The following is a 23,256-nucleotide window of genomic DNA, read 5'->3' as shown; positions in this document are numbered from 1 at the left end:
CAGGTTGAGAGAAACGGGACTTGTTCATTTGTTTTGTCAGTTCCTCAGGTGCATCCACAACCACTTCAGTACAGTTGCTCCAGTCCTGTCTTGTACTCCTGCCTGTTTTCAAAAGAGCTCTGCTGTTCTGCAGTTACTCAGAAATAGCATCTCAGATACTATTATGACTTTTTTTCCTCCATGGGCACAGTAAACACCTACTGCTCATGGAACAGTGGTGGCTTTTCTTACTCCAGAGCATAAAACGTTGGTTTCCTTGCTTGGCTCATCTGTCATTAACCAGACTGCAGGTAGTGAGCAAGAAAATGGACCAATAACCTTTTTAGACTATGCTGAAGATGTTACATGAGGGTCCTAAAACCAACTTTGAGGACCACTGGAATTAAATTTTGACTCTTGTTGCACTGCAGTTCCTACACTTGTCACAGAATGAGTGCCAAAACTGTTTGAGGTTGGCTTATTAAAACCTAGATGTTATGTTTTTCAATTACACTTAGTAACAGAATGAGTTTTTACAGTTGGAGTATTTAAATTAAATGCTTTTCCTCCATCATCACTCTTACTTTTAAGGTGACCAAATTAGATCGAGATCCTGCATCAGGCACTGCGTTACAGGAGATAAGCTTCTGGTTAAATTTGGAACGGGCTCTGTATCGCATTCAGGAAAAACGTGAAAGCCCAGAAGTTCTTCTGACTCTGGATATTCTAAAACATGGCAAACGTTTTCATGCAACTGTCAGCTTCGATACAGACACAGGTAAAATGTCTCTTCAATAAAATTTTTCACAAGTGTCCTACAGAAGTTGAGCTGTTACAAAACTTGAACATTGTGGTACAAAGGAGAATGCTGTTCAGAGTAATCTTGGTCTAGTTAAGCTACGGATTTGATTAATGAAATGGAAAGTGATATTCAAAATCTTTTCTATTACATTTAGGTCTAAAACAGGCTCTGGAAACCGTGAATGACTATAATCCACTGATGAAAGACTTTCCACTGAATGATTTGCTGTCTGCTACCGAGCTGGACAAAATAAGGCAGGCCCTTGTTGCAATATTTACCCATTTGAGAAAAATCAGAAACACAAAATACCCAATCCAGAGGGCATTGCGTTTAGTGGAGGCTATTTCAAGAGATCTGAGCTCTCAGCTTCTTAAAGTGTTGGGAACCAGAAAACTGATGCATGTTGCCTATGAAGAATTTGAAAAGGTATGTTCATGGTTTTGCAACGCTGGTGGCTGTATTTTTGCATTGTGGCACTGGGAGCTGTATTTTTGCATTGAATAGTGACTTTCAGGAAGCATTTAATTTGGGAGCTAAAGTTCCTGTTCTAAAACTCTCTTCAGGTAATGGTTGCGTGCTTTGAAGTATTCCAAACTTGGGATGATGAGTATGAGAAGCTACAAGTTCTGCTGAGAGATATTGTGAAAAGAAAAAGGGAAGAGAACCTGAAGATGGTGTGGCGTATCAATCCTGCTCATAGGAAACTCCAAGGTCGCCTTGATCAGATGAGGAAATTCAGGCGTCAGCATGAGCAGCTGAGGGCAGTTATTGTGAGAGTCTTGCGACCTCAGGTACTGCTCTTGGTCATCATCACACAGAAAATCTGTGTGGCTTCTTCAAGAGTGTTCACTGTTGCTTTAAAAAGTTACTGACACAAAACTAATGTTACATTTGGATTTGCTGTCTGATTACAAAGTCAGTCTAGTTTTGAACCCTCGCCAATAGGTTTAGCTTCTGTTCTGACGTACATGACCTATTGCGTGACCATGCTCCTGTGAGTAGACACAGCAAGTCCAGACATAACATGGAGATTAATAAGCATGTAAATACTCGAGCTTGGCTAAACCACAATGGAAAATGAGATTATGCTGCACAGTAGTGGAAGTTTGTGAAGTAACTGTTGCCCCATTCCTAGTAGAAACTTAAATCTGAAACACGACTGAAAGTTTGTTAAGGATTTGGTACTAATTCGTAGGGGGTTTTGCAATGTTTGTTAGAACAGTAGCTGTTTGTCGGTAGATTTTGAACTTGCTAAACTGTGATTCTAATGCAGGTAACTGCTGTTGCCCAGCAAAATCAAGGAGAGGTACCTGAACCACAGGATATGAAAGTAGCAGAAGTCCTTTTTGATGCTGCTGATGCTAATGCGATTGAAGAAGTCAATCTTGCTTATGAGAATGTTAAGGAAGTAGATGGACTAGATGTTTCCAAAGAAGGTACAGAAGCCTGGGAGGCAGCAATGAAACGATATGATGAAAGAATTGATAGAGTTGAAACACGAATAACTGCCCGTTTGAGAGACCAGCTTGGTACAGCAAAGAACGCCAATGAAATGTTCAGAATCTTCTCTCGGTTTAATGCCTTGTTTGTCAGACCTCACATTCGCGGTGCCATTCGTGAATACCAAACGCAATTGATCCAGCGTGTAAAAGATGATATTGAGTCTCTTCATGACAAATTTAAAGTACAATACCCACAAAGTCAAGCTTGTAAAATGAGTCATGTCCGTGACTTGCCTCCTGTGTCTGGGTCTATAATTTGGGCAAAACAGATTGACAGACAGCTCACCGCTTACATGAAGCGGGTTGAGGATGTCCTTGGCAAAGGCTGGGAGAACCATGTAGAAGGTCAGAAGCTAAAGCAGGATGGAGATAGCTTTCGCATGAAGCTCAATACTCAGGAGATCTTTGATGACTGGGCAAGAAAAGTTCAGCAACGCAACCTTGGTGTGTCTGGTCGGATTTTCACCATTGAAAGCACTCGTGTTAGAGGTCGAACTGGAAACGTCCTGAAACTGAAAGTCAACTTCCTCCCAGAAATAATTACACTTTCAAAAGAAGTTCGGAACCTGAAGTGGCTTGGTTTCCGTGTTCCACTAGCAATTGTCAACAAAGCTCACCAAGCAAACCAGCTCTATCCATTTGCTATTTCTCTCATTGAAAGTGTCCGTACATATGAACGAACATGTGAGAAAGTAGAAGAGCGCAATACTATCTCACTTCTGGTTGCTGGCTTGAAGAAAGAGGTGCAGGCTTTGATTGCAGAAGGAATTGCACTTGTGTGGGAATCATACAAACTTGATCCATACGTACAGCGCTTAGCCGAGACGGTCTTCAGTTTCCAGGAAAAGGTTTGTTTTATCTTAAAAATTCTGCAAAATTGTTACATTTATGCTTCAGTAATGTGTGGTTAACCAAAAGTGGAATTGGATAGCAGATGCCTTGTTCTGTAGCTCTTTGGTGAAGTAGCTGATGGAGTTGACACAAATTGGCCAGCCAAATAGATCTGTTGGTACTATTAAAATTGATAGACTTGATGCATTTGAAGAAAGAGAAATGACTAAACATACTGTGTAATTATGGTTGCCTCTGTCTAACCTGTCAAACTAAACATCTCATCTTTCCTAAACCATTTTAGGTGGATGATCTGCTCATTATCGAAGAGAAAATAGACCTGGAAGTGAGATCATTAGAAACATGCATGTATGATCACAAGACTTTCTCCGAAATCTTGAACAGGGTTCAGAAAGCTGTGGATGACTTAAATCTTCATTCATATTCAAATTTGCCAATCTGGGTCAATAAGTTGGATATGGAGGTAGGTTTGAGACCAAGGAGTAGTATGTATTTAGAGGAAACGTTTTAGTTGGGTGCAAAATGTCTTTTGATTATACGCTTCTTAATCACCAGGGAGAATTCTGTCCCCATTCTCTGAAAAATTTAGTGTTTTCTGTATGCAGAAGATTCAAGACCTGTTTGTCTTTAGCTGTTGACTTTTGGGATCAATTAATTCAAGGGGAGTTTTGTCTTTTAAAGAAAATAGTTTGCTGTAGATTGACTGCCTAGAAAGGTGCTGGGGACTGAGGTAGATAAAGGGTGGTGCAAATTTGCTATGCTGGTAGCAAAGACTTACTGCCTTCATATTGTTTGGTTCTGCCTATTGAGATAAGTGTCAGGTTATTGGCTAGGCCAACTTCAAAGCAGTTAAAAAATGTTTTAATTCCATTGAAGTCCATGGGGACAGGAGCAGCTTTGAATTGATACTCAGTTTAAATTTATCAAAACTCCTAAACCTCTTCAAATAATTGCTAAAAGTGCACTTGGTTTTTTGAGGCCTCGTAGTTTTCCTGGTATCAGAGTATTTTGGTAGCAGAGATCTTTATGCAGTGAATATGCAGCTTTTTCCTCTAATGTGGCTTGCTTTCTTTAGATTGAAAGAATCCTGGGTGTTCGTTTGCAAGCTGGGTTGAGGGCCTGGACCCAAGTTCTTCTTGGACAAGCAGATGACAAAGCGGAAGTTGACATGGATACAGATGCTCCTCAAGTGAGCCATAAGCCTGGTGGCGAACCCAAGATCAAAGTAAGTTTTGTTATGGGGTTATTTTGTTGGGTTTTTTCATTATTGTCAATTACTTAACGCAAGAATTACACCTGGCACTTTACATGGGAGATAAGTATTTCTTCTGCATCTGGTTTTGGAGGAATACTTGCCTTGCCCCGTTTAAGTGCGCATTTGTTCCTCAAAACTGTGTGCTTCTTCCTGAAGTCCAAAATTGTTTACATGCAGTAGTGTCTGCCAGTAAAACTTGAGTATGTTTACTTTTTCTGCAGAACATTGTGCATGAACTAAGAATAACTAATCAGGTGATATACTTGAATCCGCCAATTGAAGAGTGTAGATACAAACTTTATCAAGAAATGTTTTCTTGGAAGATGGTAATCCTGTCACTACCAAGAATTCAAAGTCAGAGATACCAGGTAAGTATAAAGAAGCTGTATCTAAGTCTGAGCAATCATTTTCACTTTGCAATTAATTGTGCTTGATTATCTTAGCGTGTTCCTCTAGGAATTAGTCTGAGTGCCCTAGAAATTAATGTGTATCACATGTATAATTGTGGTTATTAGGTCGGAGTGCATTATGAGCTGTCTGAGGAAGAGAAATTCTATCGTAATGCTTTGACAAGGATGCCAGATGGCCCCGCTGCTCTGGAGGAGTCATACTCTGCTGTCATGGGAATTGTGACTGAAGTGGAACAGTATGTCAAGGTAGGAGGCTGACACCACGTGATGCTACAACTAAAATGAATGTGGGCTTTTCTCCCAGTTTTCAGGGGGTTGGGGGGATGCATGTCTCTTGGAATGTACTGGAGAAATTCTGAACACTGCTTGTGAAATACCCCAATTAGGTTTGGCTGCAGTACCAGTGTCTGTGGGATATGCAGGCTGAAAACATATACAACCGACTTGGAGAAGACCTGAATAAGTGGCAAGCCCTTTTGGTTCAGATAAGAAAGGCAAGAGGAACGTTTGACAATGCAGAAACCAGAAAGGAATTTGGACCTGTTGTCATAGACTATGGCAAGGTAAGAAATTGTAATTACTGTTTGTGGTAGATGTGTTAAATTTCAGAATTCGGTGTATAACAGAAAATAGGAGGGCTGACAGATAACTATTATGTAACTTAATTATAGGTACAATCAAAGGTGAACTTGAAGTATGACTCCTGGCACAAGGAGGTGCTCAGCAAATTTGGCCAAATGCTTGGTCAGAATATGACAGAGTTTCATTCACAAATTTCAAAGGTAAGACCAGTCCAAATTCCAGTTTTTCACTTTCAGATCAACTATTTTAGACTTCTAAAACATTAATTTGTGCCCCAAACAGTCCCGTCAAGAACTGGAGCAGCATTCAGTGGACACTGCCAGCACATCAGATGCAGTGACATTCATCACATACGTGCAGTCCTTGAAACGTAAAATCAAGCAGTTTGAAAAACAAGTTGAGGTATGTTGTCTTGTTAAGGTTTCTTCTGGAAATGTCAGGCTTAGCTCTTAAAATGCAGCTTCATGGTATTCAAGTTCTCCTGAGAGCAGACTTGAACTTCATATCCTGAGGAATCCTGTGAACTTTATAGTGAGTGCTTGTTAAAATATTTTGAGTATTTCGCCCTGCAACGTAAGTAGTTTCGTCTTTTTAACTTACAACTGCTGTCTCTTGTAGCTTTATCGCAATGGTCAGCGCTTGCTTGAGAAGCAAAGGTTCCAGTTTCCATCCTCTTGGCTGTATATTGACAACATTGAAGGAGAATGGGGTGCCTTTAATGACATAATGCGTAGAAAGGATTCTGCCATTCAACAACAAGTAGCAAATTTGCAGATGAAGATAGTTCAAGAGGATCGTGCAGTGGAGAGTCGAACAACCGACTTGCTAACAGACTGGGAGAAAACAAAGCCAGTAACAGTAAGCAGTGATGATTAATACTCATTCAGCAGACGAGGTAGATTCTCTGCATTCAATAAGTAGTAGGCAGTTTATTTTTATGCCGCTTTGCAGTTTTTAATTTTAGATGATGGTAAAAGTCTTTTTGAGGGTTCTATAATAACTTGGCAGTGTGTTGATGGGGGGCAGTGGCAGAGGGAAATTTACCTTTAAAATATAGGCCTCTTAAGTGCAGAATGCAAGATTGCTTAAGTTACTTTGGCTGAAACGAGGGACATACATGTAGGAGGATTCAGAAGCAAGCTGCTTTTTTGCCCTTCCACCCCCACTCCCCGCCAAGTGCTATTTAATAAAGCTAAAAATTGCACATAAAAGTGGGATGAGATTTATAATGGATTAGTATGTAGCCTTATTGCTAGCAAACTGGAAATGGAAGAATAATGAGACAAATCAACAGTGGGTGTTTAGTACTTGCTTTTAATTTGGCTTCAGCTTGATTGTAGGAATTTTAGATTGATGTATCCCATGCAAACTTTAGGGAAACCTGCGTCCAGAAGAGGCTCTTCAAGCTCTTACCATTTATGAAGGAAAATTCGGTAGGCTGAAGGATGATCGTGAGAAGTGTGCAAAGGCCAAGGAAGCTCTGGAATTAACAGATACAGGACTACTCAGTGGCAGTGAAGAGCGTGTCCAGGTACAAACTGCTCACACAACTTCTTGTCAGTTTCAGATAAAAATATTTTAGTTCCATCTCTCTCCCTTAAGAGGGTGACTTGTAGCCCTGCAGTGTACTAGTGTCACAACATAATTTCCACAGTTGTTCAGTTCTAGCCTTAAGAGATTGTCTGTGATCTCCTCCTTGACTGTCTTGTGAAGCTGTTACGTGGCCTGAGATGCAAAAATCTCTTCTGGGTCACTTGCTATTGTAGTTGTGTTGAATTGGCAAACTATCTAGAGGTTTTTGACACCTTAAGTATTCTGTGTAACTCCCCCGCTTTAATGACTTTGAAGAAGTGAGGAATAACTGCTGATGTTTGATAACATTCTTTACTATAGGTGGCCCTTGAAGAGTTGCAGGATCTCAAAGGCGTCTGGTCTGAACTCTCTAAGGTTTGGGAACAGATTGATCAAATGAAAGAGCAACCCTGGGTTTCAGTACAGCCTCGCAAGGTACTTCACTTCTCCATACATAAACAATGTAACTACGGCAAGTATGTGCAGATGAGGAACTAGACCCCTTGAGATAGACCTGCTGGATTGTCATGTTCCAGATAGTTTTCAGTGTGCAATTATCTTTCTCAGTATCTTGTGAGCATGTTTCTTCTCATGCTAAGCTAAGAAAAATTCACAGGTTTTGTCACAACTTAAGTAATTTTTCAGGAGATGTATGCAGTTCCAGTAGTTTTGAAATGGAGATCGGACTGCCTCACACAAATGCATACAACACTAAAAGAGCTGTACTGTCGATAATACCTTGTTTGTGAGAGATTTCTTTAAAAGTAGTCAACTTTAAACTGGTACAACTGTGTGCACAGCACTTGCAGAGAAAGATTTCATTACTTCTGTGTTACTGACAGCTTCGACAAAACTTGGATGGCCTACTGAACCAACTGAAAAACTTCCCTGCCCGCTTGCGACAGTATGCCTCCTATGAGTATGTTCAGAGACTTTTGAAGGGCTACATGAAGGTAAGTTATACTAACTTTTAAAATGCATGTATTTGGTAGTTCAGGTTGAAGGATCTAATTGGCTTTCTTGTCTTCTATAGATAAACATGTTAGTTATTGAACTGAAATCCGAGGCACTTAAAGATCGTCACTGGAAACAACTGATGAAAAGACTTCACGTTAACTGGGTTGTCTCAGAATTGACGCTCGGTCAGATCTGGGATGTTGATTTACAGAGAAATGAAGCAATCGTCAAAGATGTACTGCTCGTGGCTCAGGGAGAGATGGCTCTGGAAGAGTTCTTGAAACAGGCTAGTATCAGCTTTTGTTTGTATGCTCATAATAACATATCAAAGGCTTGCTGTTGGGTGGCTGACACTTGTGTAGTAAATTTGTCAGTCTAAGCTGTTGCTACGTGTGCTGAGACTCCAAGGCATGCTGTTTTGGGGAACAGCTTAAAGCTGTGTAAGCTTCCTCTGATGCAACTTGGATAATTTGGGAAAAGCAGTCCTTGATAATGACTTGAAAAGACACGACCTTATTGTAAGTTTTACCTAACTGCATCATGTTCTCGATATTTTTAACAAAAGCCTGAACATAAACCTGGATTACTTGGGTACAAAAAGTAAAATCTGATTACTGTAATACTACTTTGAAACTATGTTGGAGCAGAAATTATTGATGTCGTACCTTAAACGTTTTTTTCTTAGATAAGAGAAGTGTGGAACACTTATGAACTGGATTTGGTCAATTACCAGAACAAATGTCGTTTAATTCGTGGATGGGATGACCTTTTCAACAAAGTAAAAGAGCACATTAACAGCGTCTCGGCTATGAAGCTGTCACCATACTATAAGGTAAAACGGAGAACAAAGCTAAAGAATCTTCATTTAATTTCACCCTCCCTTCTTATTTAGTTTAGATACCTACCAGCAGGGACTGTATTCACTGTTTAAGTTGACAGACAATTACTTGTGGGTGCATCCTTTGCAACTCTTAAAGAACTGTTTTCGCGAATAATTAGCAGTCAGGCTCCTGATACTATTAAAATGAATATTAACGCAACATTTAAACTTCAGGTGTTTGAGGAAGATGCCCTTAGCTGGGAAGATAAGCTGAACCGTATCATGGCACTCTTTGATGTCTGGATAGATGTCCAAAGGCGATGGGTCTACCTGGAGGGTATCTTTACTGGTAGTGCAGACATCAAGCACTTGCTGCCTGTGGAGACCCAGCGGTTCCAGAGGTAACTTTTTAATTGCCTTGTTCTTTTCTTGCCCCTCATGGGGCACTGTGTGAGCAGGCCTGCAACTTGATGACTTCCATGTGGCACTCTCTAAGCTGAAATGCTAACTGTATTCTTACCTCGTCCGGCTGGATTACAGCCCTGCTGTAGGTGTAAGTTCATCAAGCAAACAAATATGGCAAGAGGTGCACGTAGGCAACTATGGCAGAAAAAGGCTGGTGTGAAATTTTTAGAAGGTGATTGGGATTCACATGGTTTTTCTTATTAGTTCCAGTCAACTATCTCAAGGATTTTTCTGGCATTGTGGCTGCAACAAGCAGACTGATTCCTGTTGCCACAGCCTTTAGTCTCACCTTTCAAATGTAATTTTCTTCCTCTGCTTTAAGTTGCTCTGGTCATCCTTATTCATTCCACACACTTCCAGTCAGGTCAAAGAATGAGACGTGTGCATCTCTTCAGGGGTGGAATTCATTGATCAAATGTTGCAAAGAAGTTAGGTTATGTTGTTGTGGACTTGAGGTAGGTGAAGAGCTATTTTGAGGAATTTAGCCTTGTGTTCCCTAGGGCAACCACAACAATTAGAGAGGCAGTGGTCATTTAGAGACAAGTAACTGTGGTGTTCCTGCAGGTCTGTGGTTACTGAGTTTGCACTATGTACTGTGTTACTTTACTTGCAGCATCAGCACTGAATTTTTGGCGCTCATGAAGAAGGTGTCCAAATCTCCACTTGTGATGGACGTTCTTAACATTCAGGGTGTGCAGAGGTCATTAGAGAGACTGGCAGACTTGCTTGGGAAGATACAGAAGGCACTGGGAGAATACTTGGAAAGGGAGAGGTCCTCTTTCCCTCGGTAAGAAGTTTACTTTAATTGACTCTTGAAGTAAAGTAGTTTGCTGTTTCTGTGCAGGAAATGGTGTACTGTTTTGTAAAGCCCCTGCCAGTTTTTGTGTACTGCACATATGTAAGATGTTACAAACATTTAAATTTGTGTTGTCTAAATACAGAATTCAGTTATTAGCTAATTCTCAGGAAGTGGGACTAAAACTTCCCTTACTTGCTCATCTGTGGCTGGTTTTAGGATTCATACACTGCTTAAGGAACCACTAGCTGATTTCTGTAAACTTACAGGTTCTATTTGGAACAGCTCAATTCTGGCACTGGATTGAAGGATAGTGTCTAAACTGTCACAATCCAGTCTTCAAGGCATTGGTTCTGACTTACCTGTAGTCCTCAACTAGTTTGTCACTTCACATGAGAGAGAAAGGGTGAGGGAGGTACTGAGTGGGAGTTCTTTCTCCCTGCCTTAATAGACTTAATTCAATCCCAGGCTCTACTGTGGGTATTTCAGGGATGGGTAGGTGAAGAAAATAATCCATAGTACAGAGCATGTGTACGCTTTGTGTGGTACAGAACCATGTGAACTGAGGCTTAATCCTAGAAATTAAGTATAACTTCAGCAAATTGATGGTTTGTGTGTTCTTGCAGCGTTGGGGAAACGAGTGTTAGTTACTCCCATATAGTGACCATCTTTGAAGCATAAATAAATTAAAAGTGATAGTTGGAGTTCTGATATAGATCTAATTTTATGTAATTATTAGGTTTTACTTTGTTGGTGATGAAGACTTGCTTGAAATCATTGGAAACAGCAAAAATGTTGCTAAGCTGCAGAAACACTTCAAGAAGATGTTTGCTGGTGTTTCTAGCATTATTCTCAATGAAGATAATTCTGTAGTTCTTGGGATATCCTCACGTGAAGGAGAGGAGGTACAGCTGCAGTGTTTCTTTCTTCTTAAATAAAGTTCTGAAAATAAGTGAACATGGGCTGATTTAAACCTAATACTTGCAGGTGCTGTTCAAAACACCTGTCTCCATCACGGAACACCCCAAGATCAATGAGTGGCTCACTCTTGTTGAAAAAGAAATGAGAGTCACCCTTGCTAAATTGCTTGCAGAATCTGTTACTGAAGTAGAAATCTTTGGAAAAGCAACTTCAATTGACCCAGCAGTCTACATCTCTTGGATTGACAAGTACCAGGTATCATTAGGGAACACTTAAGCATGCCGCAGCTTGGTTACTTCTGTGAGGAAAAACTGTCTGACAAGGATTTTTCTTACACAGGCTCAGCTTGTTGTCCTGTCAGCCCAGATTGCGTGGTCTGAGAATGTTGAGTCGGCCCTCAATGGTATGGGTGGAGTTGGAGACAACAGTCCTCTCCATTCTGTGCTGGCTAATGTTGAGGTCACACTCAATGTCCTGGCAGACTCTGTGCTCATGGAGCAGCCACCTCTTCGCAGAAGGAAACTGGAGCATTTGGTAAGTAAAACTTCCTTTCCTCTTCTTGGTTTGCAGGTAAGGATTTTTGAAGTTTAACGGTGATGTGATTTAACCCCAGCCAGCAACCAAGCACCACACAGCCGCTTGGTCACTCCCCCTGTGGTGGGATGGGGGAGAGAATCAGAAGAGTAAAAGTGAGAAAACTCGTGGGTTAAGATAGAGACAGTTTAATAGGTAAAGCAAAAGCTGCACACATAAGCAAAGCAAAACAAGGAGTTTACTCATTACTTCCCATGGGCAGGCAGCTCAGCCATCTCCAGGAAAGCTGGGCTCCATCACATGTAACAGTTACTTGGGAAAACAAACGCCATAACGCCAAATGTCCCCCCCTTCCTTCTTCTTCCCCCAGCTTATATATACCAGCCTGACGTCATATGGTATGGAATATCCCTTTGGCTAGTTCAGGTCAGCTGCCCTGGCTGTGTCCCCTCCCAACTTCTTGTGCCTCTCCAGCCTGCTTACTGGCAGTGCCTGAGAAGGTGAAAAGCCCTTGACCTAGAATAAACTTTACCTAGCAGCAACTGAAAAGATCAGTGTATTACCGGTGTCAACACTGTTCTCGCACCAAATCCAAAACACAGCACTGCACTAGCTACTAAGAAGAAAATGCACTCCATTCCAGCCAAAACCAGGCCAAATGAAAAGACTTATTTTTCCTCTAGGAAAAAGTTACATGCAATTTAAGCAACTACATCAAGCCCTGATTCTGTAGGTGGTGATAGTTTTTCACTCTAGTTAGCTTAGTGCATGGTAGCATATTATAGGCTAGCTTACTGAATTGATCTTCAGACTAGCTCTTCCAAATACAGACATTACTGACCTTCATTCAAATGTAAAATACTTCATTAAGCTGCTCGTTATTGTAATTATTATATGCTTTTGTTTGTAGATAAGGATTGGGTGGGGTGACTTAAAATCATCCCGGGTTACTTCTCTTGATTTTCAGAGGGAAATACCTGGTCTGTGTTAGGAGTACTTGTCTTCGTAGTTTCTGGCAAGTAAAATACCTAGTTCAGCGGTGTAATGGATTTACAGAGTAAATGGCCCAGAGTGCTTCACTGAAAGCTAGGGAAGTCCTTAACAAGAGCAGTCAACATTGTTCATTTTGTTTCTGTAGCAACAGTTTTTAAGGCAGAGACTGTTGGTAGGTCATGATTTTGAAGTGGTAGCAGTTCACAGTGATAATCTGGGAAGCTGTAGGATTCCTAGTTTTATTAGCAGTGGCTTAGCAGTGGCTTGTATTGCTGGGGTCAAAAGAGTTACTTTGTTCTCCAGATCACTGAGTTGGTGCACCAGAGAGATGTTACAAGATCACTGATCAAAAGCAAGATCGACAACTCCAAATCCTTTGAGTGGCTCAGCCAAATGCGGTTCTACTTTGACCCAAAACAGACAGATGTGTTGCAACAGCTCTCCATTCAGATGGCAAATGCCAAATTCAACTATGGTTTTGAGTACCTAGGTGTTCAAGATAAGCTAGTACAGACTCCTCTTACTGACCGCTGTTACCTGACAATGACACAAGCCCTGGAGGCAAGACTTGGAGGATCACCATTTGGTAAGTTTGTACTGTAGTACAGTAAAAACTTGAGACAAGTGTATAAACTCTTACATATTAGAACAGCTTTATATGTAAACAGGCAGAACACTTACAGCTAAGATACTGAAGAACAAAACAGCCTTCTGGGGGAAGTTAAGACAGTTTTAGGTTTCACTGAACCCTCTTGTTGGGGACCATCAGAATCATCATGCTGGCAGGTTACATGAGTAGGCAGTGGTACCTCCTCAGATGGTAAATACTGAAGCGTGTCTGTCTCACTTCAAAAATAGGTCCTGCTGGTACTGGTAAAACGGAATCTGTTAAGGCTCTTGGACATCAGCTTGGTCGCTTTGTGTTGGTTTTCAACTGCGATGAAACATTTGACTTCCAGGTAAGCTGTTTGAGTTAAAAAATTTAGTCCTTACTAACAAGCAATAGGAATCTCTTCAGAACTCTGAGACAACCAGCAGTGTTTATGGTCAAGATGACTGTCTGTAAGTCTTAACTGAGCCAGTATCTATAGGTCATATAAACACTCTGTAGCCAAAAATGCCTAAAGCAAAAGTGTGGAAGAGCACTGGGGGGGGAGGGGTTCTGTTTTTTTAGAACAGGTAATTCTATAGCAGCAAACGGAGGGAAAGGAAGTGCAGGGCAGGGGCTTAAGACTGTCTGACTTAGGAAAGGAACTTAAACTGCTCAGTTTGCATTGATAGTACTGATTTACTGGAGAACAAATGAGAGTGTGAGACTAACACAAATTATCCTTTGCGACAGAACTGGAGTTTGCCTCAGCATGTGAAAGATTCTTCTAAACTAAGAAAGCTTACCCAGATATTTCAAAATTAATGGCATCTTCAAACTGAGAACCAGATGAAATGCTTCTGTAAACTCTTAACACAGCAAACATGTCAAAATAAAAACCTAAGTCAGGTGTATATATAAAAAATAATGTAAAACCTGGACAAGGAATCATGATACTTAATGGACTCTGCCAGGTTGCCCATTGTTTTGGGTTTTTTTCTGTACAGCTGTATTTCAGTCAGACCAGGAGTCCATTTGATCAGCCCTAAGGCCAAAGCCTGTAGTGGTGACCAGTAAGAAAATAGCTAGGGAGTAGTAAGGTTGCAGATGGTGTATGATACTCCTTCCTTGCCCCCAGTCCCCTTCCTGCCTCTGATAGTTGTGAGGATCAAGAGATTCCAAGCTGAAATGGGTTACTCTGTTCGTGTTCCAGTGAATCTTCCTCTGGGTACTCATTTTTCCCCTTAAATCCATATGCACACTTGCTTCTATAGCATTCTTTACCAAAGAGTTCTGCTGCATTACTATGCATTTTATGAAGGAGCATCTTCTTTTGTCTTTTTTAACGACTCCTTACTTCTTGTAGTGGAAAAGACAGTGAACAGTTGATTCCTATTTATCCTAAACCAGTGGCTTTTAGGCCTCCATCACGTTTCTTCATGTCGCCTTTGCAGAATCCTACCTTAAAGGTTGTTCCTTCTGGTGGAAGCCTCATCATACTGTGGCCATCCAATTTGTTCTTCTGAAATGTTTTGTGATCCTAGTATCCTCCTTGTGATGAAGGACTAGAACTGCACTTGGTATTAATAGTATCAGCAAACAAAACATCATGCAGTGGACTTACCTTGACTGTTTTGTGAATACATGGCAGTACAGTATGTAGTAATAGGAAGCTGTGATCATTTTTGTGATTTTGTGATTCTGTGAAGCAGTGAACATCTGAAAGTCAGTTAGAACCCTTTTATAACTCTTACAGTACTATAAAGGTGGTAACCTGCATGTAAATGTAGCTCCTTCCTGCTTTGAATGCATTGTATGAAGTGCTCCGTTCTGCTGTCTTTGCCTATGCACAGGCAAGAATGATCATGTAGCTTCAGTGAATTTTCCCCCTGTGTGTGCAGGCAATGGGACGCATCTTTGTGGGACTTTGCCAAGTAGGTGCGTGGGGCTGCTTTGATGAGTTCAACAGACTGGAGGAGCGTATGCTCTCTGCTGTGTCACAGCAAGTTCAGTGCATCCAGGAAGCCTTGCGAGAGCATTCCAACCCCAACTATGACAAGAGTATGTAACTGTTTGTTCCTAATAGTGTTGTACAGCATCTCTAATGTCCTTCATGCTGTTTTGTTGCTCAGTTATATTTCTCCCAAACAATACAAGGAAGAAGCCATTTTCTATCAAAATGTAAAACCTTGAAGTGACTTTCAGCTAGTAGAAATATGTATGAGTGAGTTGCAGTACTAGAGGGTCTGTTGTCCGTTGCTGTAGGAGACTAAAACAGAAGAAAGTATGCCTTCTGTTCTCAGGGCGATTGATTGCTGGCTCAGTTGTAACTAAATGCATTCTCTTTTTCAGCTGCAACACCTATTACTTGTGAGCTGCTGAACAAACAAGTCAAAGTGAGCCCTGACATGGCTATCTTCATCACCATGAATCCTGGCTATGCAGGCAGATCAAATCTGCCTGACAATTTGAAGAAATTGTTCCGTAGCTTGGCAATGACAAAACCAGACCGTCAGTTGATTGCCCAGGTCATGTTGTACTCCCAAGGTTTCCGTACAGCTGAAGTGCTTGCCAATAAGATAGTACCATTCTTCAAGTGAGTAACAAGTTTGGCTCCAGTCAGTAAAAATAGAGCTTATTGTTCAAAGCTGTAATGCTCTGTGCAACTCACTAAGCATGTTGTGCAGCAATCATTTCAAGTAAATAGTGGCATTTACTGAGTGTTGTGTTGGTCCCTATAGAGAATCAAATTGTGTTTTGTCTCTTTTGCTTCTTAGGCTTTGTGATGAACAGCTGTCCTCCCAAAGTCACTATGACTTTGGCTTGAGAGCACTGAAAAGTGTGCTGGTTAGTGCAGGTAATGTGAAGAGGGAGAGGATTCAGAAGATAAAGCGGGAGAAAGAAGAGCGTGGTGAAGTTGTTGATGAGGGAGAAATTGCTGAGAACTTACCAGAACAAGAGGTAATGTGTTTGTGAACTCTGCTGTGGTAAAGTACAGGATGCATACTAAACAAAGCAAATGACCCTACAGTGTTTACTTTGCTTGCATGGCTTCCCACTAAATGGTAATGTTACAAAAGGTAGGAATTTGGTACCTTAGAAGCACCAAGTTGAGCATGTCTTAGGAGTCCTGAATCATAGTGAAAGACTTGTTCTTATGAAGTAGTACATTCATAACGCTCATTTGCTGCTCAGTTCCTCGGCATTTAATACTCAAAGTGTGGTGAAGAGACGTAAGAAACTACAGTTGTATAAACTGAAAATCAATAGGAGATCATTGTGTGGTTTCGAAGTTGAAACCCCACTAATGATTCTTTATACCAAGACCACCCTGGTCTTGTGCTTTCTCAGTATTTACTGAAGTATTCCGTGTCAGATGCGGTCAGTAAAGCAAACTTAAGAAAAAAAGCTTAACCAAAACGTGACTTTCTCTGCAGATCCTGATCCAAAGCGTGTGTGAAACTATGGTACCAAAACTGGTTGCAGAAGACATTCCATTGCTGTTCAGTCTCCTTTCTGATGTATTCCCTGGAGTACAGTATCATCGTGGGGAGATGACAGCCTTGCGAGAGGAGCTTAAGAAAGTGTGTCAGGAAATGTACCTTACCTATGGTGATGGAGAAGAAGTTGGTGGCATGTGGGTTGAAAAGGTAAAATATAAAACTGAAAATGTGGAATTGAAGTTCATGCATAAGACTAAACTTCCTTTTTTGTTATGAAAGGGTAGAAAGCTTTTTCCTCTTTTCTTTCTCTGAAGTGAGCACCACATAGAAGCTTAAATTGACTGCTGAAGTTAAGACTTAATTGGTACATCATTTCTTCTGTGACAGGTTCTTCAGCTGTATCAGATTACACAGATAAATCATGGATTGATGATGGTTGGTCCCTCTGGAAGTGGAAAGAGTATGGCTTGGAGAGTACTTCTGAAAGCCCTTGAACGGCTGGAGGGTGTGGAAGGTGTTGCTCATATTATAGATCCAAAAGCAATCAGCAAAGATCACCTTTATGGTACTTTGGATCCAAACACCAGAGAATGGACAGATGGCCTGTTTACGCATGTCCTGAGAAAGTGAGTCTTAAATAGTGCAAATGAGAAGTAGACAGTACATTAGTGCCATTAATAATTTGGCCTTACCAAGTCTTTGTTCTCCACTGAAATAAATATTTTCTTTAATAGAATCATAGACAATGTGAGAGGTGAACTGCAAAAACGTCAGTGGATAATCTTTGATGGTGATGTAGACCCTGAATGGGTTGAGAACTTGAACTCTGTTTTGGATGACAACAAACTGCTGACTCTGCCAAATGGAGAACGTCTCAGCCTTCCACCAAATGTAATGTTACTTCTTTTACATGTTTACTTGCTGTCCTATAAATTTGTTGCTTTTACCTTAAAACATACTAGTGCTGTCCCTTTTTCTCATTACAAGTAGAGTAATGCTCATCTCAGGTAGGGGTTTGCTGGAGTTAAGAGCTTTTGCGAAAACAGACATTTCACATTATACTTTGACCCTGTAAGACAAACTTTGTGGATTATGTAAAAGTCTGCGGTAACAGTTAATAGTGATGAACTTACCTTAGGATAGTTAAATGCTGCTGTTCACTATTCGGAAGCTAAATACAAGTTAATTTATTTTTAAAGGCTTTGGGGGGATAGTTTTTTGTTTTGTTTTGCTTTTGTTTGGGGGGATTTTACTTCAAACTATTTTATTTTAAATCTCTACTCTTCAGGTGCGCATCATGTTTGAGGTACAGGATCTGAAATATGCCACTTTGGCTACTGTGTCAAGGTGTGGCATGGTCTGGTTCAGTGAGGATGTTCTCAGTACAGACATGATATTCAATAACTTCCTGGCTAGACTGAGAAGCATTCCTCTGGATGAAGGTGAGGAGGAAGCTCAGCGAAGGCGAAAGGGCAAAGAAGATGAAGGAGAAGAAGCAGCATCCCCAATGTTGCAGGTATAACTTAGATTACATTATGTAATGTAGTAATGATGTAGTAAGAATGCTCATATCGGAAGTAGTATGGAGTACTTAACATCTATGGCAGCCTGTCATGGAAAAACTGACCACCTATTTACATTTTTTTTTCTTTTATAACCATGTTGTAGAACCTTACAACCATTTTTATAACCAATAACCATGATTAGAAGAATATTAAAATATGAGGCACTTCAAACCTTAAACAAAATTTATTTCCTGCTGCCTGGTAATCAAATGAGAAGCAAGTGCTTTGAACAGTGTTTGTCTCCCCCAACAGATTCAGAGAGATGCTGCAACAATAATGCAGCCGTATTTCACATCTAACGGCCTGGTAACTAAAGCACTTGAACATGCTTTCAAGTTGGAGCATATTATGGATCTCACCCGCTTGCGCTGTCTTGGTTCTCTGTTCTCCATGTTGCATCAAGCTTGCCGCAACGTAGCCCAGTACAATGCCAATCATCCAGACTTTCCAATGCAGATAGATCAACTAGAGCGTTACATCCAGGTAAATACAAAATGCTGCTAAGTGACTGCAGTGTTTGATGTGTCACTGCAGCCAGCTGGGTTTTATTTATTGTTAAGTTGTGATCCATTACTCGCAAAACCAAGAGCTGCTTTCGCTGCTTCTTACAGAGGTACCTGGTCTATGCAATACTCTGGTCTCTTTCTGGAGACAGTCGTTTGAAAATGAGAGCAGAGCTGGGAGAATACATCAGGAGAATCACCACTGTGCCACTGCCGACTGCACCCAACATACCTATAATTGACTACGAGGTAAACCTTTCTTATGCTAGAAGAGTTGCACCCTTGTGTCCTTAGAAGCTTGCTTTACATTTTGGAGATGAGACTGGAAAATAAAATGCTAGACTTACCTTAAATTCTATAGCTTCACAGTTCGGTGAACAAGCTGCCTGTTTAAATAAACAAATCAAATTTGATGCCACAAACTATTCTGTGGTTTAAAAAAAAAATTTAACTGAGGTTGAGCTGTATTCCTGTTCTGAATTGATCTTGGTTTTGTGCTCCTAGGTGTCCATTACAGGTGAATGGGTGCCATGGCAATCCAAGGTTCCTCAAATTGAGGTTGAAACACACAAAGTCGCAGCTCCTGATGTTGTAGTACCAACCCTAGATACGGTTCGCCATGAAGCACTGCTGTATACTTGGTTGGCAGAACACAAACCTCTAGTACTGTGTGGCCCACCAGGTTCTGGAAAGACCATGACCCTCTTCAGTGCTCTCAGAGCTCTGCCTGACATGGAGGTACACAAGAGAGTGTGTGTGTATGTGTGCACGTGCGCATGTGTGAATTAGGGAATAGTAACAAGTCTCTAATATCCATAAAGATTAAAGCAGTCTTGATTTAGCATGGAAATGATATGCTAGCCAGAATTCAGTGATACTCCACCTCAGTCAGTCATGTGTATACATAGCAAAAAAAAAAAATTACATTGAGCAGCATCTAAATTTGTGTCTCAAGATCCTTAATCTAAAAGCTGTTTCTTGCCTTTGCCACTTCAGTAATACAGGAGGATTCCTCTACTTAGTATTTTAAAATCTGTGGTAATATTTAAGCTCTCATCTTTCAGTGTATTTAGGTGGAATAACACTTAACGTGAAGCTGTGATGTTCTAAGTACAAGGTTGGGCAGGAGGCGCTGCTGCATGGTAAATGGAGAACCTGCAGCTGGCAGCAAACAGTATACAGACAGTAACCTGAAATACAGATGGTATATGTACTTACACTGTGGAAAGCCAAACTTACCTGTTTTCAAGACTCTTGATGTGTGCTCTTTTCAAGCCTCAATATATTTAAGCTATTTCTTTTCACTGTTGTCTTTTTAAGGTGGTTGGACTCAACTTTTCTAGTGCTACCACTCCAGAGCTGCTCTTGAAAACTTTTGATCACTACTGTGAGTACAGGCGTACACCTAATGGAGTGGTGCTGGCTCCTGTGCAGTTAGGGAAGTGGCTGGTGCTATTCTGCGATGAAATCAACTTGCCAGATATGGATAAGTATGGCACACAGAGAGTCATATCCTTCATTAGACAGGTTTGTTTTTCTTTGTAATCAACTATATTGTAACAGTTGTTTTCAGAGAAATACAGTGTCCCACTGATACTTCCCCCCTCCCCCCCCCCAGATGGTGGAACATGGAGGTTTCTATCGTACATCAGACCAGACGTGGGTGAAGCTGGAGAGAATTCAGTTTGTTGGCGCATGTAATCCACCTACTGATCCTGGAAGAAAACCTCTTTCACATAGGTAATGTATCTACTAAACTCCTATACAGCAACAGAATAGGGGTCAAAATTGAAGCATTGACTGTGTAACCTGTTCTTAATACACTTGTTTAACACCAGCTGTGCTGAAATGGTGTTCCTTGCTTTTGAACTAACTGCTAGTTGGTTCTTACCCTGACAGCCAGCCAGGGGACTCACTGTTACACTTCTTGAATAACCTGTCTGAAATGCTGTGGGTACTTCAGAATGCTTTTTAGTCCAAGTCGCTAAGGAGCAATCAAACCAGCTGCAGTTACTGCCGATAATTTTGAATCAAGCAGTTATTTAATTTTGGCAAAAGATAGTGAAAGTAATACAGACTGTATTTTGACTTTCTGTACTGTGTAATATGCTAATCTTTCAGATTTTTACGACATGTTCCTGTGGTTTATGTGGACTATCCTGGACCAGCTTCACTTACTCAGATATATGGAACATTCAATCGTGCCATGCTAAGGCTGATCCCATCGCTTCGCACGTATGCAGAACCTCTCACTGCTGCTATGGTAGAGTTCTACACAATGTCTCAGGTAACTTATTAAATACAACCCCAAGCTAATTAGAAGTCTTCCTTTTATGCTGGATCATTTAAGAGACATTGTTTGACTTTCACATAAATGACACATATACAAGAACTTGCATTCTGGCAAAAGCCACTGAATGACGCTAGCAAAGTAGTATCTTGCAGTGCTGAGGCCTGCAAAAAGTACGGTGCAACTTTGGAATTAAGTAACTAACTAAGTTTAAATTTTTAGGAGAGATTCACTCAAGACACCCAGCCACACTACATCTATTCACCTCGTGAAATGACTCGATGGGTGAGAGGTATATTTGAAGCATTAAGACCGCTAGAAACTTTACCAGTTGAAGGCCTTATCAGGATTTGGGCCCATGAAGCCTTACGTCTCTTCCAAGACAGGTAAAATAAACGTGAGATGGAGAGGGGAAAAAGAAAATTAAAAAAAAGGTTCAAAATTAATTTTCCCCACTCCTTGCCAACTTTCATTAGAAGACCAAACTGAAGTGTGCATTATGTTAAATAGCTGGAATACAAATGAGAATATTTCCCTTCGCTCTAACTTGATACTGTTGGGAGTAGTATCTGTGCAAAGCAGAAACATACTTTAGTCATAGCACTGCCATGTGATGTGATTACATCCTCCCATTTCAGAGGGTTGTAGTTACTGACTTGTTTCTTTATCCAGACTTGTAGAAGATGAGGAGAGACGCTGGACTGATGAGAACATTGATATGGTTGCTCTGAAACACTTCCCCAATATTGACAAAGAAAAAGCCATGAGCAGACCTATCTTATACAGCAACTGGCTGTCAAAGGTAAATAATTAAAAAAAAAAATAAAAATTAAGCAAACTACTTAAGGGAGCAACTGAGTGATGCAGCTCTTATAACTATATTAACATGATAATTGGTGCTCATCACTTTGTTAAACTGATCTCCAAGAAGTTCTCACTATGATTATCTGAAGTGAACTCTACCACAAACTTAATAGCTGTTACGCCAGGGATGCCATTGCAAGATCTACCACAGTACATAAAGGCAGTATTAAATAATATTTCTGAAGAACACTGTAACAGTCCCAGAAAGTTGCTGACAGTTACTGCTTATGGAATCTCTTGGATAAGGCGTTGACCCTTCAACAATACTAGTATTCTACATTTTGTGGTGGACTCTTTTTTGCAATCTGAAGTGATCCTGCTGGGCAACCCATAGAAATCCTGCAGGGTCAAGTCAGAAGTCCATGTAGCCTGCTACCCATCTTTATGACCAAAGGCAAGTGGCTAGAAAAGGCTGTTTAAAATACTCCCCCCCCCCCCCCCCCCCCCGCTGATGTAAGTCTGTCATTTGGCTGTGACTGGCGTCACTGACTCATCCTATGGTAGGTTCAGTAGATAGTGTTTAAACCCCATGCTGCAATCTGTGGAACTCTAGGCTGTGGACATCTTCCTGTGTGAGTTAAATTGAGTACAGCATTCTTAAGCTTTTGTAGAGGATTGCTACTTTAAGTATTCTAATAGTTCTGCTTTCATCTACTCATAAACTGATCCCTAAGAAAAATTCCCTTAGTCTTAAATTCCATGCTGGTTCTTCTAGGATTATATTCCAGTGGATCAAGAAGAATTAAGAGACTATGTGAAAGCTAGGCTTAAAGTCTTTTATGAAGAAGAACTTGATGTACCACTTGTTCTGTTCAATGAAGTCTTGGATCATGTGTTAAGAATTGACCGGTAAGTTCAGACTTCAGTTACTGCTTGTATAAATAGTATTTAGAGACTTTTTTCTAAAACAGAGTAGCCTGAATACAGGGTAAGTCAGGATGGAGTGTGACCCCATTGTTGTCCATAGATGATGTACCGCTGGCCTTCAGCTAGCAGGGTTCTGTCTGGAAAGGTGTGTCAGTTTTGGTACCAATTTGAAAGTTTAGGTGTTCAAGGAAGAGCCTCAGTAAGTTGCTGACACTTGTCAAACATACTTGGTTATGTTCTTTTCCAGAATCTTCCGTCAGCCACAGGGCCACTTGCTGCTTATTGGAGTCAGTGGAGCAGGGAAAACAACCCTTTCAAGATTTGTTGCCTGGATGAATGGCTTGAGTGTCTACCAAATTAAGGTTGGTGTGCTAGTTTACCTTTTAAAAGCCTGTTAGTCAAAACTCACACTTGTTAAATATCAACCCCTAAAAAAACCCATTAAAGCTAAACTGAAACGTTCATAACAAATGTTAAATCTTACTAGGTTCACAGAAAATATACAGGTGAAGATTTTGATGAAGACCTTAGGACAGTATTGAGACGTTCTGGCTGTAAAAATGAAAAAATAGCTTTTATAATGGATGAGTCAAATGTGTTGGATTCTGGTTTCCTGGAGAGAATGAACACTCTCCTAGCCAATGGAGAGGTAAGAAGATTTTAAGTAAATACTTTAAGCACCTTTTTACAATTAT

At 40.7% G+C, this 23,256-nt stretch overlaps 1 protein-coding gene across 1 annotated transcript in view; it reads left to right on the top strand.

Moving 5' to 3' along the window:
- DYNC1H1 (dynein cytoplasmic 1 heavy chain 1) overlaps positions 1–23,256 on the top strand; it is a 46,091-nt gene that overhangs the window by 4,600 nt on the left and 18,235 nt on the right. Inside the window, exons 5-46 of the mRNA XM_055715221.1 lie at positions 571–757; positions 936–1,207; positions 1,345–1,572; positions 2,055–3,131; positions 3,419–3,598; positions 4,211–4,360; positions 4,612–4,758; positions 4,906–5,046; positions 5,187–5,363; positions 5,472–5,582; positions 5,665–5,784; positions 6,001–6,240; positions 6,758–6,913; positions 7,276–7,389; positions 7,797–7,907; positions 7,988–8,197; positions 8,597–8,743; positions 8,966–9,132; positions 9,810–9,983; positions 10,732–10,897; positions 10,980–11,168; positions 11,253–11,447; positions 12,744–13,026; positions 13,299–13,399; positions 14,931–15,090; positions 15,382–15,625; positions 15,807–15,990; positions 16,467–16,679; positions 16,860–17,098; positions 17,207–17,363; positions 17,761–17,988; positions 18,290–18,520; positions 18,649–18,789; positions 19,045–19,278; positions 19,861–20,067; positions 20,159–20,280; positions 20,662–20,827; positions 21,053–21,216; positions 21,503–21,632; positions 22,410–22,543; positions 22,809–22,923; positions 23,049–23,210. Of these exons, the coding sequence (XP_055571196.1) occupies positions 571–757; positions 936–1,207; positions 1,345–1,572; positions 2,055–3,131; positions 3,419–3,598; positions 4,211–4,360; positions 4,612–4,758; positions 4,906–5,046; positions 5,187–5,363; positions 5,472–5,582; positions 5,665–5,784; positions 6,001–6,240; positions 6,758–6,913; positions 7,276–7,389; positions 7,797–7,907; positions 7,988–8,197; positions 8,597–8,743; positions 8,966–9,132; positions 9,810–9,983; positions 10,732–10,897; positions 10,980–11,168; positions 11,253–11,447; positions 12,744–13,026; positions 13,299–13,399; positions 14,931–15,090; positions 15,382–15,625; positions 15,807–15,990; positions 16,467–16,679; positions 16,860–17,098; positions 17,207–17,363; positions 17,761–17,988; positions 18,290–18,520; positions 18,649–18,789; positions 19,045–19,278; positions 19,861–20,067; positions 20,159–20,280; positions 20,662–20,827; positions 21,053–21,216; positions 21,503–21,632; positions 22,410–22,543; positions 22,809–22,923; positions 23,049–23,210 (8,274 nt within the window). The remainder of the gene's footprint in view (positions 1–570; positions 758–935; positions 1,208–1,344; positions 1,573–2,054; positions 3,132–3,418; positions 3,599–4,210; positions 4,361–4,611; positions 4,759–4,905; positions 5,047–5,186; positions 5,364–5,471; positions 5,583–5,664; positions 5,785–6,000; positions 6,241–6,757; positions 6,914–7,275; positions 7,390–7,796; positions 7,908–7,987; positions 8,198–8,596; positions 8,744–8,965; positions 9,133–9,809; positions 9,984–10,731; positions 10,898–10,979; positions 11,169–11,252; positions 11,448–12,743; positions 13,027–13,298; positions 13,400–14,930; positions 15,091–15,381; positions 15,626–15,806; positions 15,991–16,466; positions 16,680–16,859; positions 17,099–17,206; positions 17,364–17,760; positions 17,989–18,289; positions 18,521–18,648; positions 18,790–19,044; positions 19,279–19,860; positions 20,068–20,158; positions 20,281–20,661; positions 20,828–21,052; positions 21,217–21,502; positions 21,633–22,409; positions 22,544–22,808; positions 22,924–23,048; positions 23,211–23,256) is intronic.

The sequence above is a fragment of the Falco cherrug genome, chromosome 7 (genome assembly GCF_023634085.1).
Source record: "Falco cherrug isolate bFalChe1 chromosome 7, bFalChe1.pri, whole genome shotgun sequence".
Lineage (NCBI taxonomy): Eukaryota > Metazoa > Chordata > Aves > Falconiformes > Falconidae > Falco > Falco cherrug.
The sequence above is the reverse complement of the archived record's forward strand: the minus strand, read 5'-3'. Positions and strand labels throughout refer to the sequence as shown.